Source organism: Aplidium turbinatum, chromosome 2 (assembly GCF_918807975.1).
Source record: "Aplidium turbinatum chromosome 2, kaAplTurb1.1, whole genome shotgun sequence".
Classification (NCBI taxonomy): Eukaryota; Metazoa; Chordata; class Ascidiacea; order Aplousobranchia; family Polyclinidae; genus Aplidium; species Aplidium turbinatum.
In genome coordinates this window covers 23,399,995-23,417,333 of record NC_137473.1, presented here as the reverse complement: position 1 = coordinate 23,417,333, position 17,339 = coordinate 23,399,995, and the positions used below count along the sequence as shown (strand labels likewise).

General features: G+C 38.8%; 1 protein-coding gene across 1 annotated transcript in view; it reads right to left on the bottom strand.

Annotated features, from left to right (window-relative positions):
* The window catches only part of LOC145764515 (disks large homolog 4-like), a 102,366-nt gene extending 90,074 nt beyond the window's left edge, over positions 1 to 12,292 (bottom strand). The window contains exon 1 of the mRNA XM_082576133.1: positions 12,015 to 12,292. Within this exon, the coding sequence (XP_082432259.1) occupies positions 12,015 to 12,033 (19 nt within the window). The 5' untranslated portion in view covers positions 12,034 to 12,292. The remainder of the gene's footprint in view (positions 1 to 12,014) is intronic.
* Between the last annotated feature and the right edge of the window lie 5,047 nt (positions 12,293 to 17,339).

Below are 17,339 nucleotides of genomic sequence, written 5' to 3'. Positions count from 1 at the left end.
AATAGTCACAGAACTACCATTTCGCGAATCATTAATCTATACGAGTTGGTAATTAACCCCCATGAGACTGACACCAAACAAATGTGAAGTTATTGAAGTTTGGAGGGTGTAAAGATGGTTCGGGCTTCATCTTTGCACCCTCCAAACTTCAATAATTTCACATTTGTTTGGTGTCAGTCTCATGGGGCAAGCCTTAAAGCAGCCGGCGGCCATCGCGGCCATGGACGCTAAGTAGTGCTTGAATGACCGCCGGTGCTACCTCCTCCGTCGGCCAAGTTTGGCCGCCGGTTTCTTCTAGCCAATTATTTAATTTCGCAATAGAATGATCGTGGATTAAACGTCGAAAATATGTAGTATCAAAGAGTGACGCAGAATTAGGTCAGCGCATCATAGTCACCACTGTTGTATTGAATATATCCAGCTGCGATTACCAGCGCTGTAAGTCTTGTTTGCAATTCACGATGTTTATTTTAACAAAGTGTTAATCCGAAGTGCTAATTTACATCGGCTGGCAATATTGTCGTTTTTATATCGATTCAATGTTGTCGGATATTGAATCGTTGTTAAAAAGGAGAATTAGGTTAGTTGACATCCGTGGGTAAAACACGTGTCTTCATAGTTGAGAACGCTGTGTGTTAGTGACTTCACACCCTCAATGGTGACATCATAACGGAATAAATGGTCAGGTTTTATGAAAGGCGGTATGCTGTATGCAGTTGAAACAATTTACTGAGCGGCGAGCAGTTAAAACAATTTAGGGTCGTTAGATGGTCCCGCAATACCAGATTACAATCCCGATAAAGCATTTAATGCGTGGTACAACGATTCTATTGCAGGACGTCTCCCAGCAACGCTAAGTGATCATTTTAACATTGTTGCAAGTTTAATGCTATTTACTTGTGCTATCGTTATTGTATTTTGGCCTCCAAGCACGCAGATTTGGCTGCCGAGAAGGAGCTCTCGGTAGGCCACGATGGCTGCCGGAAAAAAACACGAGTTTTAAGGCCTGTGGGGGTTAATTACCAACTAGTATAGATTAATGATAAGCAAAATGGTAGTTCTGTGACTATTGGTTTGGGAGATAGCGGACATCAAAAATTGATAAAAAAATTTTCAAATGTAAAAAAATTCAATTTTTGAAAGGTTCTACATCTAAAACTAATTTGAAATTAGCAATTTTGGTGGTAGATATGAAAAGTAGGGCTGCTTCTTAATCAGAATACCAAATTTCAGCTGCGTAAATGCTTTAGATTTAAAGTTATGAAGACCCAAACATGGAGGAAAATGTACACGCGAAAGCATTTTGAGGGACCTTGGTGACTTTGAAGGGCTGTAATTTCTAAACGTCTTGAGATAATGGGCTGAAATTTTTTTTGTGTTCATTATACATCAATATGAAACTTTAGTGTGAATTTCAAGAAAATCTAAGAAGGTGGAGCTTGCACACCCTGTTGAGTTGACATGGAATGACCCATTTGTGTATTATGTGCAGCTTTCAAAGTCGGTAGCAACCTTAAAAATGCTTTCAATTGCCCTAAAAATTTGAACAGGATTATTTTTTCAGGTATTGACACGATACAAGAGGGTGCCCCATTGAATTAAAAAAAATTTCAATTTATGAATCACCCTACCGGACATATTTTTTGCATGTAGATTTTGCACAAAATCACACTACAGTATTGTGTAGTCGTGTTTGTAGAAGAAGATTTTCTTCAACAGAATAACTCTGCAATGGTTGATGGCATAGGCGCCTAACTATTTTTTGGCCGTGGGGGCGAAAGCGTGTTTCATCAGCAGCAACGTAAATTCAGCAAATGTCACGCAGATGGATGACGTAATTATGTCGTCACACTAGGATTGCTTTTATTGCTGCACTCGGAGTTATCGCTACGTTCGACCTACCGTTAATTATTATATAATAAACAAAACTCGACCAAAACACATGCCATGCGTCTGCGTTGGCCAGCGGTTGATGGACTGCGACTCTTTAAGCTAAGCACAACATAAAGTTTAGCAACGAACTAGATTTATTAGCATGAAACAAGAGACGAAAAGGTTTACTAAAAGGTATACTGTAAATGGAATGAAAATACTAACTTGATCATATGCTTGAAAATATACCTGTTAAAAGCAAAATCATTCATGTTTACATCAATTCAACAGCACGTCAACTTTAATAAATTTAAATGTTGTTGACACCCGTAAACAGCCCTTGAAAAATATCACGGAGAGACGTTTGATTAAGTTTTCGACTTGACATTGCTCCCTTTTCACTACAATATCGCAACTTATGGCTGACCAGCTTTCAAGTTTCAATTCGCTGAAATACGCCCGTTTTCGTGTTGCAGATGAAACAAAAGATGCGCATATTCCTGCCTTTGATCGGGTTTCTATGGCAACGGTCGTGTGTGCGCCATGCAGTTTGCGCGAGTCCGTTGTTGTGTTGATTATGCTGCCGCGTGTGCGCAATGCGGTTTGTACCAGCCCTTGTTACGCTGGGTAGTGGTAACCTCTGGCCGAGACTTCAAGTTCATTTTCACAGCAAGCGATTCACTGCTGCGACAAATTCTCTGCAGAGGTTTCGACTTTCGAAAGCGACATCGAGTCTGTTTGCAAGCGCATTAAGCTAAACGCACGCTGCGTCGACGTAGCAACTAATGTTGTTTTTGGGTGCATTCAACATCTGATGCCATTGAATCGACGCAAAATGGTAGATTTTTGCTATGTCTCAGGCAGCAAAATCAGTCATTTTTGCATTGATTCAGCAGACGTTAAATCAATGTAAAAATGACAGATTTTTTTGTCTGGGGTGGGATTGTAGCATCGCTACTCTCGAGTACTCGTTCTGGTGATTATATATCGTGAAGCTGTTGCGGTTTGCATTTAAAAATGTTTTCCTGCTGCCGATCGCTAGTTCATCTATTGTTTTATGTATCAATGCAGCATAGAAAGTTGCTCCCACGCGGAAATATGCATAGGGGCCTGGCCCCCACGGCTTGATGGCTTAATTAACCGACCCTGAAGTATACTGGAGCAGATTGCTTGCAAATAAATCAGTGCGTTAATGACAGTCGTGTAATGACGCAATAAACACAATTGAAAACAACAATCCAAATTTCCTTATTACAAAAGCAACTACGATCACTTATTCCGTGGTTTTCAGAAATTCTATTTCTATCTAATGGTGTCAGACAAAAGTGTCTAACACCCTCCCTTCTGTGCAGAAATTATATTTCTATCAGTAACAGCGTGTATAAGGTCGCCACATTAGCCTAAGCACGTGCGGAACCCGGCTGAGACTTGCTTCTCTGTGACGTTCCTTTTTAACAAACGATCAACGTAACGCAATAATCCTCATTGTTAAAATTAGAACACATATCCTGCCGAAAAGTTCCGACAACTTTATTTCCAGGCAACATTGCAAGGTGTTGAAATGATGTAAAAATGGCTACTTTTGCCATCAGCTCGTTAACCGCGCCGCTCTAATGTGATCTTTAAAGTAATTGCCTGTACTATTATTGTTTCAGCTCCGTATTTGTTCGCGTTAAACAAACAGTTGTAACAATTCAAATTTAAAGTATATTTTTGCTGCATTAGCTCTATTTTTGTCAAGAATTTTGCGGCGGTCATTTATGACCGACCAATGAGTCGGCTTCGGCAGACATTCGAGGTCATTCCGGAGATCATGACCGCCGGATATTTTGAGGCCTGTTAATGTTAAGCAACAGACGGCAAGATTGTTAAAATTAACTTTTAAATTGGATGATCATTCATTTCTCTATTGTAAGCTAATTCTTTTCAATATACATATGCTGCTGTGATTTTACAATTCTCCGAAAAAGGCTGTCTCCGAATAGGGATTTCTCCGGATCGAATTCTCCCAATAGTAGCAGACCCACTAAATATGGGGTGCTGAATTTAAATATGCAGTTGGTTTTTCTCTGGAAGCAGATTTTTTGCAATTCAACCCTTTTCAAATAACTTTTACCGTTTTACAACGTTTTGGGGGGGGGGGGCAAAGCAGTCACAAAAATGGGTTGATGAATGACAGTTTGCATAAAAACGTCAAAAAAAAGGCAAGAAAATCATTTTGAGTGACACTAGTCCAACACTCAACTCTGAAACATTTCACAAATATGAAAATCAGAGTATGAACAATTTACAATGATAGAAAACAATGTCAAATTAAACTGTTCAGGCAAAAATTTCCACTTGTAGCTGGTGCAGACTTCCTCGCACGTATGCTTCAGCAGTAATCTGCCAAAATGGTTTGTTACCATCTCCCTCGGTAGCGATGCTCCATGGCCATGAAGCCCTGATAAAATCGCACTTAGTTGATCGCTTGGTTATTGGGGAAGGTTATTGGGGAATTCACCAAGATGACTATTGAGGAAATGGAGTTTGATGCTCATTTTGCACACAAGTTTGAAAAGGCTAATGGCATTGTAGTGACCACAACTTGGTTGTTATTTGCTTTTCAGTTACGGTACCATGAAAGTTTTTTGTAACTTCTGCAAAATATAGCCTTAGAGCCGTTTCTCTTTGCTGTTCATTTTTTAAACCATTACTTACCAACGTAAGAATCTGAGGTCCATCAAACACATCTGCTTTGGTTTTGGCAAAAAATAACTGAATGAAATGCAGAAAGTACGAAGCAGGACATTAAGGCGCGAACAAAACGGCGCAGAGACAAAATGGCGCAGAGGCAAAACGGCGTAGACAAAACGGCGTACACAAAACGGCGCCAAAACAGCGCAGAGACAAAATGGCGCAGAGGCAAAACGGCGCCAAAGTCATTGGGAAGCACGAAATAACATTATTGTAAAGAGAAACTACCGTGCAATAATATCTAATTTGTGATAATTAAATGAGTAATTATCCAGCTGTCAAAAGTGCGACCACAGTGCTTAGACGTGAAAATTGTTTGTTTTGAAAGGTGCGAAGATCGGAAACAACTCAAGCCTTAAAGTAGCCGGCGGCCATGGCAGCTAAGTAGTGCTTGAATGACCGCCGGTGCTACCTTCTCAGTCGGCCAAGTTTGGCCGCTGGTTTCTTCAAGCCAATTATTTAATTTTGCAATAGAATAAGCGTGGATGAACTGTCGAAAAAATGTAGTAGTAAAGAGTGACGCAGAATTAGGTCAGCGCGTTATAATCACCACTGTTGTATTGTGCAGGAACATTTGCTATATATCCAGCTGCGATCACAAGCTGTAGCCTACCCGCGCACTCGCAAATGCGTGAGCGTATTCGGCTAACGCGCATTCATCCATTGTGCGCGAGTAATAGCGTTAATTACCGTCACGCGAAACACCAAGTCCCAGGTTTGCGATTTTTTGAATGATTATAGAGCAGTACCAGACGAACAAAACTGAACAAAAACAAGACGAACTTTCCGCTTATTATATGATCTAGAAGAAACAGACATAACTCAGCAACAACACTACATTTAACATTATAAAAACAAAAAACAAAAAGCGAACGTTTTCGGCTAGTCATATAGCCCTTTTCAAGCCTATAAGAAAATACATTTTTAAAAGAAATGCTAAAGAATCATATAGTATCACAGCAAAAATATGGTCAAATCTAAACAATTTGAGAAACTGCCTCGCTCACACAAAATGATAACTGAAAATTACACAGCACAACGGGTCAAGTATTTCAGAGGTAAAATTAATTGATTGTTCAGACAAGGACTCAGGCAGATTACGCAAGAAAGACAGAAGCACAAGAGATAGTGGCACAAAACAAAGTAATTGCGAGAAACACAAGACGTGATAATTCAATCAATAACTGCTACCTATGCGAACATCTCGATCTAGAATAAAGTTTTTAAAAAACCTTTCGCGCATTTGCCTGTTTGACTAAGTCATGTTTGTAATTCCCGACGTTTATTTTAACAAAGTGTTAATCCGAAATGCTAATTTACAGCGGCTGGCAATATTGTCGTTTTTATGTCGATGCACTGTTGTCGGACATTGAATCGTTGCTATAAAGAAGAACTAAGTTAGTTGACATCCGAGGTTATGTGACTTATGGATTAGTGACTTCACACCTTCAATGGTGACATCATTACGGTATAAATGGTCAGATTTTATGAAAGGTGGTAGGCATACGCGCCGACTTACAGGGGGGGCCGGGGGCGGCGCCCCCCGTAAACTTATGGTCGAGGGGCAACAAAAATGGCTATTTCAAGGTGTTTCAAAAATAAAATATTTTGCGAAAGAGTTTTAGATCATTTGAACGGACTTAAAGAATGCTGAAAGCGAAAATCAGCCTACGTTGTTCTTGCCCGCAAAACAGAAGCTGATCGCATGGCTTTCTCTGGAACGTAAATTCTACTGAGACGTTCAGTCACACACTGCTTATCTTCCCGCGCGTGAGGAGCAACTTCAAAGCCAAAACGCGTGGAATCGAAAAAGCGAACTTTATCGAGTTGAAAACTACGACACAACGAACAATTACGTAAATACAGCTTAAAAGAAAAAATGCATTTTTCAAACTGTCATCCGTGTTTTTGCTTCAATAAGCACTGTGTTGATGTATATTATGTGAAAATATATACATCTCATACACTCCTGCGCTACCGCATATAGCCTACTCGAGTATAGGTCGATCTCGTGTATAAGTCGAACCCCTACTTTTGAACTGAAAATCGGTGATATTTCCTTCTCCCGTGTATAAGTCGAATAGCTTATTTCTGGCACTATTCGATGGTTTATCTAAGTATTGGCATTGACATACAGTGAGGAAATTTCAAAGTAGGACAATATTAAGTAAACCAGGTAAATTAGACGCGCTATTTTCAACGAGGTCTTTCCGCTGTGAAGATTAATTATGATTCAACAGAACGCATTGTTGTGTTTGCAATGTGTGAGAATTACAGTGTAAATCGAAAACCGATAAAAGAAAAGGTGTTTATTGTTTAATGGTCTTGGTCGCAGATATTGCCTGCATTAACGACGTCTCTTACCGCTATTATCACCTAGCCAACCGTACATCGTTGTTTTATGCGGCCGCTAAGGTTTGACATCGACTTCAACGGTCATGGAATGTTACGTAATAAGAGCGATTATATCCTACACACAAAAAATAAAAAAAATTGATCTCTTAAAACAGCTCTTTCTGCTGTTTTCTCTCGTGAGCTTTGCATATTGCTCAACAAGTGCATAAAGTTTAGAATTGACAAGAAATCATTAAATTTGAAAATTAAGTTTGAATCACTGCAAATAAACGTATGCGAACGGTAGGCACTTTAACATCACCCACTCGTCGAAGAGTGCATGCTTTTCAATGTGAAATTGCTTTGTGTTTTAGTCACAATTTTCCTGATAAACTCCATTGATTGCAGTCATTAAGATCCTTCTTGCACTCAGTTCAGTTGCAGAAGAAAAAATAGTATTAGCAGAGGGTGGGAATCGAACCAACGAAATCGAAATTACTACTCCTCTGCCCTAACCATTAGGCAACGCTGGTTGTAATGAAGCATTCAGTTAAATTTCTTTGTATCAAAATTTTTCGATCAGAATATCACGTGTCGAATCACATGACTGAAATCAGCTGAATCGCGAGTACGCTTTTCGACGAGTGGGTATTGGGTAATGTGAAAGTGCCTACCTATGCGAACATCTCGACCTATATTCGAGTATATACGGTATTCGATAAAAGACTTTCGATAAAAAACAGAAAAGAAAACAAAGGTTATGACGTCATCACATCTCTCGCCCTCCATGGTTTTTTGAAAATGTATGCTGTATGCAGTTGAAACAATTTACTGAGCAGCTGAAACAATTTAGTGTCGTTAGATGGTCCCGCAATGCCGGATTACAATCCCGATAAAGCAGTTATTGCGTGGTACAACGATTCTATTGCAGGACGTTGCCCAGGCTTCAACAACGCTAAGTGATCGTTTTAGCATTGTTGCAAGTTTAATGCTATTTACTTGTGCTATCGTTATTTGTATTTTGGCCTCCAAGCACGCAGATTTGGCCGCCGAGAAGGAGCTCTCGGTAGGCCACTATGGCTGCCGGAAAAAAGTACGAGTTTTAAGGCCTGCTACTGTTTGCTTGAGATGTAGGCAGATTTGGCTACAAGCCGCAAAAAATATATTCTTACACAGCTAACAATTCCATTGTTTTTGCATTGATGTTGTTGTACAGAATTAGCACATGTGACAGTTCAGAGAGATGGGTGTCAAACCAGACAGGTGTCAAACCAGACAGGTTTTATTTTTTCTGTTCGATCTAGTTTGGCTAATGGTATAAATACGGACCGGCATATGTCATTTATTGAGAGCTAGACACAAGGGGTTGAGATTCAAGATGTCATTACAAATCTCGCAATCGCAAAAAAATCGTGACAAATTAATTGACAGTGGATTTACGAGTATGTATGTGTTCAATCGGTTCAGCTCAGACAAGTCTAAAAAATTTTGGCGATGTTACCTCAAAAATGATGAATGCAAGGCGAGGATTCATACAAACATTCAAAACAATCAGGTTAGTGACAGCACAAGATGTTGATCATAAAAATTTAGTATATACAATGCAAAATAATAATGTTTCTGGTGGCCTAGTGACTAGTATCGATTGTGGCCTTATATGATTGGAAGATCTTAACCATTCTTGTTTTGGAGCATAGAATTTGGACTTGAAGAAAAACTTTACTAAGAAAAGAATACGTTGTAAGTTTTTTTCTTGAACTTGAAAATTTAATGCTACATGTTTTATAACAATTTGTGTTCGGCCAATCTGCAAAATATATACGTTATGCTGTTTTCTATAACGGTGGATAGATACAAGCAAATATTACGTTCGCGACAAAATAAGTCAATCACATTGTTTTAGGTATTAAAGAGAATAAATCGCCACACTCATGATGCAAGTGCGGTTGATGTTGAAATAGCCAAAGTCAAAACAGGAGTAAAAAGAAGAGCTAAAGACACAATGGAGCTGCCAAGCCAAATTATTGTGGCAGAATTACAAAACGTCAGCGCTGCGACTAAGGTGGTCCTCGAATCAAAAAATTTGAAGAAACTAACGCAGCGCACCAGAAACACCGCAGCAGCCGCCCCTGGTAACCCACCTTTGTTGCAGCAATTGGTCATACCCCATGAATACAGCATTTATAAACCCATGGATGAACCAGGTAAATACTGGCTGGATCTTTTTGACAGATTTTGTTTTTTTCGGTTTGCTATTATCGTCATCGGGCTTCCCAAATGAACTTGAAGTGAGCAACGCGTTTGAATCAAAACTATTATTGATCAACTATAGCGCTTGAGTTAAGTATTTTCAAAAGAAAAAAAATTGTTACGTTGACTTTGGCGCCGTTTTGTCTGCGCCGTTTTGCCTCTGCGCCATGTTGTCTCTGCGCCGTTTTTTCTGCGCCATTTTGTCTCGCGCCGTTTTGTTCGCGCCTTAATGTCGTGGACCGCAGAAAGTATATACTGAAAACATTCATCATTGTTATCCAGTGACCTTACAAACTGTTTCCTCAACTTGTGCTTTGTGCAAAGTGGAGAAAATACCACCTTCTCTCGGCTTACTTACGATGGATTTGTGTACAATGTTTGACATGCTTACCTCCAATGTTTCATAAATGGGCCACTCCATATGTGTCTAGTGTTTCTGTCGATATACGTCAAAGAGAAAGCTGACCATTTTGAGGTATACACAAATGATCCAGATGCCTTCGTGACATGATTGATTGAATCTCTATCCTTGGACTAGAATTTTCAAATTTTTAAAGTGTTGCTGCCAGAGAATTATTCCATCCAACAGATGATGCTGAATGAAGAGCAGTCCTCACGATGCGTTGTTCAAGTGCACACCCCCTGAGAGTCGAAAGTTTCTTCATTCACAAAGTCACAGGCGAACCAACTGAGTTTTTGGGACATTTCACTAAGTTGAAGATCTCTTTAGTTATCCTACGTTTCTCTCAAATTTAGGCTACATATAGCCCTCATCATAATTTTATTTGTCTTCACATGAAGAAAATCCACTAGCAACCGGGATCAAAGTTCGGAATGTGGATTAGGTTGAATGGCTGATGGAATGCGTAGCATAAATACTACTCAAACTATGCAGCATTGCAGCTACTTATATCCGGTGTTTTCTAACCCTTATTTTCACCATAACCCCAACTTTAATCCTAACTCTGGCAACACCTGTCATGAAACAATGCTGTTTAGTCGCAACTATGGCAACTAACGTGAAATAGCCACTTTAATAAATATTGCAACTTCACCATCCTCAACATGTGTTCTTCCATTTTTGTACTGAAAACCCCACACAATTCAATACTGGTTAAAGATTAGGCTATTCAAGTTACTGTTAAACAATAAAGACAGTCGTTGGTGTTAGGTGTATTGCTTATGACCTTCCGTGCATTTTTAATTTATTTTTTTGTATTAATTTTTTTTCTGTTAGTACACATTGTCTTTTATTGGATCAAGAGCTTGCATTAATGATGTTACCATACTTTGCAAGTTCTATTTTAAATGCAACAATTACATGCAAGGTGTTGTCAATACAGCCACTTCTGAAGCTTGTAGGATTTAACAAGCCTTAAAGCAGCCGGCGGCCATCGCGGCCATGGACGCTAAGTAGTGCTTGAATGACCGCCGGTGCTACCTCCTCCGTCGGCCAAGTTTGGCCGCCGGTTTCTTCTAGCCAATTATTTAATTTCGCAATAGAATGATCGTGGATTAAACGTCGAAAATATGCAGTATCAAAGAGTGACGCAGAATTAGGTCAGCGCATCATAGTCACCACTGTTGTATTGAATATATCCAGCTGCGATTACCAGCGCTGTAAGTCTTGTTTGCAATTCACGATGTTTATTTTAACAAAGTGTTAATCCGAAGTGCTAATTTACATCGGCTGGCAATATTGTCGTTTTTATATCGATTCAATGTTGTCGGATATTGAATCGTTGTTAAAAAGGAGAATTAGGTTAGTTGACATCCGTGGGTAAAACACGTGTCTTCATAGTTGAGAACGCTGTGTGTTAGTGACTTCACACCCTCAATGGTGACATCATAACGGAATAAATGGTCAGGTTTTATGAAAGGCGGTATGCTGTATGCAGTTGAAACAATTTACTGAGCGGCGAGCAGTTAAAACAATTTAGGGTCGTTAGATGGTCCCGCAATACCAGATTACAATCCCGATAAAGCATTTAATGCGTGGTACAACGATTCTATTGCAGGACGTCTCCCAGACTTCAACAACGCTAAGTGATCATTTTAACATTGTTGCAAGTTTAATGCTATTTACTTGTGCTATCGTTATTGTATTTTGGCCTCCATGCACGCAGATTTGGCCGCCGAGAAGGAGCTCTCGGTAGGCCACGATGGCTGCCGGAAAAAAACACGAGTTTTAAGGCCTGATTTAAGCTGCCTGCACCCGATGGCCGGCAATGTCTCTCCTGTATTGCTCTCTCATAAAATCGCTGGTGGTTTAAAGCCTACAAGCCCCTCACTTTCAAATAAAAGCCTAACAAACAGGGCACAATTATATAGGCTATTACATGATAATTATTTTCAAACAATGCTTCAATTTCAATCTAAGAAGTATTTTGAGCCTTAGGCCTATAGGTTTTAAGCTGCCCACTAAATTGCAAAATGGAAAAAAGTTTGCATCTCAAGATTACGGTGGCTTTGATTTTGAATCTTTATCCTCGGATTGACAAAGTGTTGAAAGGTTATTACCGGCAGTTTCGCATACTTGTAGAGGCTTTTGACGCAGGACCAGTCATCGAGATTGACATAATGAAGTTTTCCAATTGCTGAAGTGTTGTTATCGAAGAATTATTCTATCCATTATGTGCCGCTGAATGAAGAGCAGTCCTTATAATGCGTTGCTCCAACCCACACAACCTTGAGAGTCGAACCAGCAGTTGATGAAGCTTCTTCGTTCCATGCTAACCAACTGAGCTATCAGGGCTTAAATCCAACTACCAGTAGACTCAGTATTCGTATTTATAGATTTAGTTGAAGACCAATAAACATACCTTCTTTACAAACTGGCATTTGCTTGGTCTATAGGTTTTATTCCAGAATCTTTTGAATGTAGACAAGCTAATGAGCAGATGTTACAACAAATGTTACTACTGAATATCACAGCTTAATTCTCTTTGTATATCGGTGTTTGGTATATAGGTTATTCTAGTTGAACCTGGTCTAGTTCAGGTTTATTCAAAGTCCATCAAAGAGGTCGACTGCTGGCATGAAAGTATCTTGAATATCCAATAATGCAGTTTCATATTATATTTCTTGCCATAACACACCTAGCAAGGGTCTGAAAAGGAGAAAATATGAACATTAAAGTGTGCTGTTAAGACAGAAGTGATTAATTAAATGCAAGCATCTGGTATTGCCACAACACCTTCAACAAATTTAAATGTGAAAAATTCTCAAAAACAAGTTTACAAAAAAAAAACTAGATTAACCTACCATATCCTATATATATATAAGAAAAAAACTTGATATATAATACAAATGTCGTATAATCAGAAATAATGTAGGTATCTTAACTGAACATTTTACCTAGATTTGATTACAAAACCTCTAATAATTAGGCTAAAAAATAAACTTTGTACATATCAGAAACCAGACCACAAACTATGATAGTCATAATTTAAGGTATGGTCAAATGTGGCCACATGCACTGTAATGTTCCATATCCGCCACTGACTTTACTGGCCGGAAATCCTTTACCAGGTGATCGACGTCCTGAATGTTAGGTTTGTGGTGTGGGCATCCAGGGCTACTGAAAGTATCCTACCGAACCTGTGTAGTGTTTAAGCAGTGCGGGTGACGGGCGTACTTGCTAATGATCCTGTTTGCTCTGTCTGACTGTTGTGTGAAATCCTGGAAGAATCGTTGTTGGGTCGGTGATAATGATCTTCTCCTCTTGACAAAGCTGCATGCCAGTATTGGTTCCATTAATGATGAGAATCGGAATTGTTGTAGCTGGTAATTTTAGTTTATATGAAGCAAAATTGTAAACACACAATACAGGCATTGAAAATAGCTAAAGAAAACATGGAATCCATTCTTTGGCAATGATGTTGCTAGTTATGTATGACAGCATCAAATAATTTGCAATGTCTGATTTGATGCACAATTGCACACCATGAAAATGCTGTTCAATCAGTTTTGAATCATGGTGGAGCATAAACAATTCCTTTCAAATTTCTGTATGCTGAACCCACTTTTTTTGCAGCCGTTGGAAGTAAAGCAACAAAAATATTTGGAAAAGTGTTTCTAAAGTTGCAATTAATGATTTCCTTGAGTAGACATTATGGGGTGGTGCGTTGCGGTTCGCAGCTTCAGTTTGCTGTGTAGCTTTCTTTCAAAAGTACCAATTCATCTAAAATGTCATTATTGTAGGCTACAACTTGTTTAAATTTGTTCCACATGCCCACAACTGCACATCAGACATACGATATTTCCATAGAATTCAAACTTATCGATATGTTTTGAGTTTGTTAATACATTTTTTAATAGACTACAGTACCAACAACTAGCGAATCTTTTGCAACATTATATGGTAGAATAAGTTTTGTTGGCATACGGTAATTATTATTGATTAAGGTGGCGAAGCGGAATTGTTGGGGTGTTCCGTCACGAGTAAAAATATCTTTTTTAAAATTTCATAGTCCCTACATCTTAAGCTTGCAAGTAGGCTAATTTTTCCAGCTTTCTCTAACTTTAACTTCTCTAACTAGAGTAATTACAGTAGGCCACATCTTTGTTTTAATTGAATTCATCAGCTTATTGTGCATTGAACAGTTCTTTATTACTGTATGAACACCAGGGTTCGATCTTAACGCTAGTCCGCTAGCCAATGGCTAGTGAAAATTTGCGCAGAATAATAGAAATGTTGCAGTACTAGTCCGATTGGCTAGTGGAAATATTCGCCGGCGAGAAAAAGCTTTTTGTCACTGTGTAATTGTGTCATATTAATACGTACCCAAGCTTGAACATTTTTACTAACAATATTTTATTTAACTTTTATTTCGTTTTTCCCTCTTCTTTGGATTGCTACTTTGTCGTAGTTGAAGAGCTCGTAAGCCTTCATGACGTAAAGAGTTATGCTGACCTAACAAGCTAGACAGGTCTGAGGGTAGAGGCCTAACCAAACGCAATCCAATAGTCCACTTCTTTTGACAGTGAACGAATATTATGTATCGTCCTACCACCCTGGCGAGTGGCGTGTCATCTTGTACTACAGATGCACACAATGTAATATTACAAGATAAATAAATATTAAGCACACACCGCATGCCACATTTATTTTTTATGTTTTAATATTGCATTGTTTGCGTCTGTAGTACGAGGTGTTTTTGTTCGTATTGTTGCTCTCTTGTGCGTACTCAGGGTTGATCGGTTTAAACCGGGCAGTTTTGACGGGTGCCAGATGTTTCGTCCCTGAGATCTTTCGTCCCGACGTTTCGGCCCTACAAGACATCGGCTATTTTGGTGAAAAGTGCGAGATTAACAGCGGCAAAACTCCGCGGCCGAAAAAAAGTTTTATTCGAAGTCGGCAAGGGGCCGAAACATCTCTTTAGCTGGCAAACACCGCGGCCGAAAAAAAGTTTAATTCCGCGGGCGAAAAAAAGTTTAATTCGAAGTCGGCAAGAGGCCGAAACATCTCTTAAGTTTTCAAATTAACAACCTTTGGGCTACGGCCGTGTGACACACGATGAAGAAAATCAATCACTAGGCTGCCTATAATCCGGCCACTGCAGGATTCAACATAACAGCATTTGCTAATATATTCGTCAGAGGTAGGCTAGATGAAGACATGACCTTTAATTTCAACTGTCAGATAGTGGAAACGAACTAATAGTAGGCTAGGTCTATATCTGAATACAATTGTGATTAAAAAAGTTATACGCTAGCCCAATTATCATGTCATATATTCATTGATTTAGACTAGAAAAAGAAACGCATGTCGTTTTTTTTTGATTATTCACAAACGTATTGTAGCCTATAGAACATTGTTTGAAAAAGAAAGCTAAAACAGCCACTTGATTTAGACTAGAAAAAGAAACGCATGTCGTTTTTTTTTGGTTATTCACAAACGTATTGTAGAAAAAGTAGGCTAAAACAGCCACAGTAGGCTACATCATGTCTATTCGTCTTTCCATTGATCCTGCTGATGTTGGCCAAAACAATCAAGCAGCGACGATCGCTTGATCCCGCGGAGGTGTAATTTTTTCAAAACGACTTTGTATAGAATAAATATGCCAATGGTGTGTTTAGGAAAAAAATACAATTGTTACGATATTTCAAAATATTTATTTCACAATTTTTTTTCCATCATCAAAACAAGAATTCGAACGCCCAAAATTACTAAGCTACATGGACGTAGATTTCTTTATGAGGTCACTCAGAACAAATAAGTTAACCGTAGGCTAAGTTTTCAAAATGAATAAATGCAAAACATAGACTAATATATCTATTCGATCATGCGCATGTTTAGTTTTCTTAAATGTGTGACAAGCCATTTACAAGCTAATTAAGTTATGAGTCTGAGTTATTAATCAAGATGGGCTTTTAAACTCTCGCCTCTTATTTTCTAAGCAGTCGAGGAACAAGTAGGCCAGATTATAACGGGGAGGATTACTTGAAGAAAAAAATGTTTTTGAATGTACCTTCATAGACGGGTGGATGAGCTGAGGGATAGACATATAGGCTAGCTAGGCCTACTAATTTGCTTCACCGACCCACATTGAGATACGTTCGTACAACAAAAACGATATTGTAGGCGGATTATCGAGACGACAGGAGCTTGCGGTTGTGAGAGCAGAAGTGTCATTTAACTTGGTATAAGCTTTATTCTGGCATACTTTTTTATTCTTCCTGACAGGATGTTTGCATTAAAGTATTTGTTGAACAGCTGGCATTCGTAGATAGGCTAATTGGCCACATAGTGTCTTGTTTTGATTCGATTTCTAGGCCAACAGCAAACATTATGTATACTTCACAGTGTAGATTCAAACGATCTGTTATTATGTAGGCCGACAATTGCATTAGTAGATAATTGAAAACCTTAGTAGCGGAAATCAGTGATTAACTTATATTTCTTTTTTATTTACTCGTACTGTTGTTACCTATTTTCTTGTCTTCAACACGCTTCGCACAGTAGCCTACTTTATATAAAGCCAAAGTTGTATTCATCTGCGGTTTCAGTTTCACAACTTCTTAGAGATGAACGTATCAGAAAAAAGCTCCTGCCCTTACTGCAGAAAAGTGGTTCGAAAACGACAAGAAGCGATACAGTGTGATAAATGCGCAGGTTGGCAGCATCGCATCTGCAATACAGGCTTATCGCGAACATTGTAGGCCTACAGAAAAATAATCAAGCATGAGTGGGAACTGGAGAATTGGCTATGTTTCCAATGTTCGTCTGAACAAGTAAGTTTATAGCCTACAGTGATATTTTATTAACATACTAGCCTGCATCTATCTCGAACCAGCCGATTTTGGATAGGCTAATAACAAGCGGTAACTGCAAATGCTGAGGATATTGCCAATTTTTATGAAAACCTAGTCTTTAGAAATGTGCAACGAGGTCAAGTGGTGGGATTAACCTTTGTAGCCTAATGCTTTTTGCTAAAGTAGGGATGCCCAAAGCGCGGCCCGCGTGAACTTCTGCGCTTATAATTTGATAATATTCGGCCCCAGTCTGGGCTTGTCAGTTCAGTTTGTTTTTGTCAAGAAAAAGATAGAAGCGACAAAACGCGAACGTTATAACGTGATTGATACTAAAACAGTACAATAAGTTTTAAAATATGGCATGATCGCAAGACCTTAGTAAAATTTTAAAATTAAAAAAAAGTGATTTTCAACATTTGTAGGAGTAAACAAAAAAAAACAAGACAAAAAAAATAGACAGTTGCAAGGTTGATCATCAAAAGTGCTGATGGTCTTGAAGAGCAATATAATTTCCCTAAGTTATAGCTTACAGTCAGCCACGCTTAATCGGAACCAAGCCAAAGTATGGTCTGATTAAGCGAGGAGAGCAAATTCCAATGTTTTTGCGTGTTATAACGTTGTCGCTTTGCTGCCATTTTTCCTGTCCCGTGTTTTTCTGTGTTGTTTATTCCGCACAAGATAAAGTAAAATAAACACAAAACTAAATTTACAATTTTTTAGCAGTCGGGAAAACTTTGCAATTACAGGTTGTGCGGTGGTTGATTTTTTTGTTTTAGGCTATTTCAAACCTAAGTTCACAAAATAAATATAATTTTTAGCCAAAAGTTTCGTTCTTGACTTTAACAATTTGTGTAAACTTTCAAGTTGTTGTCTACTTTTGGGCTTGTTTC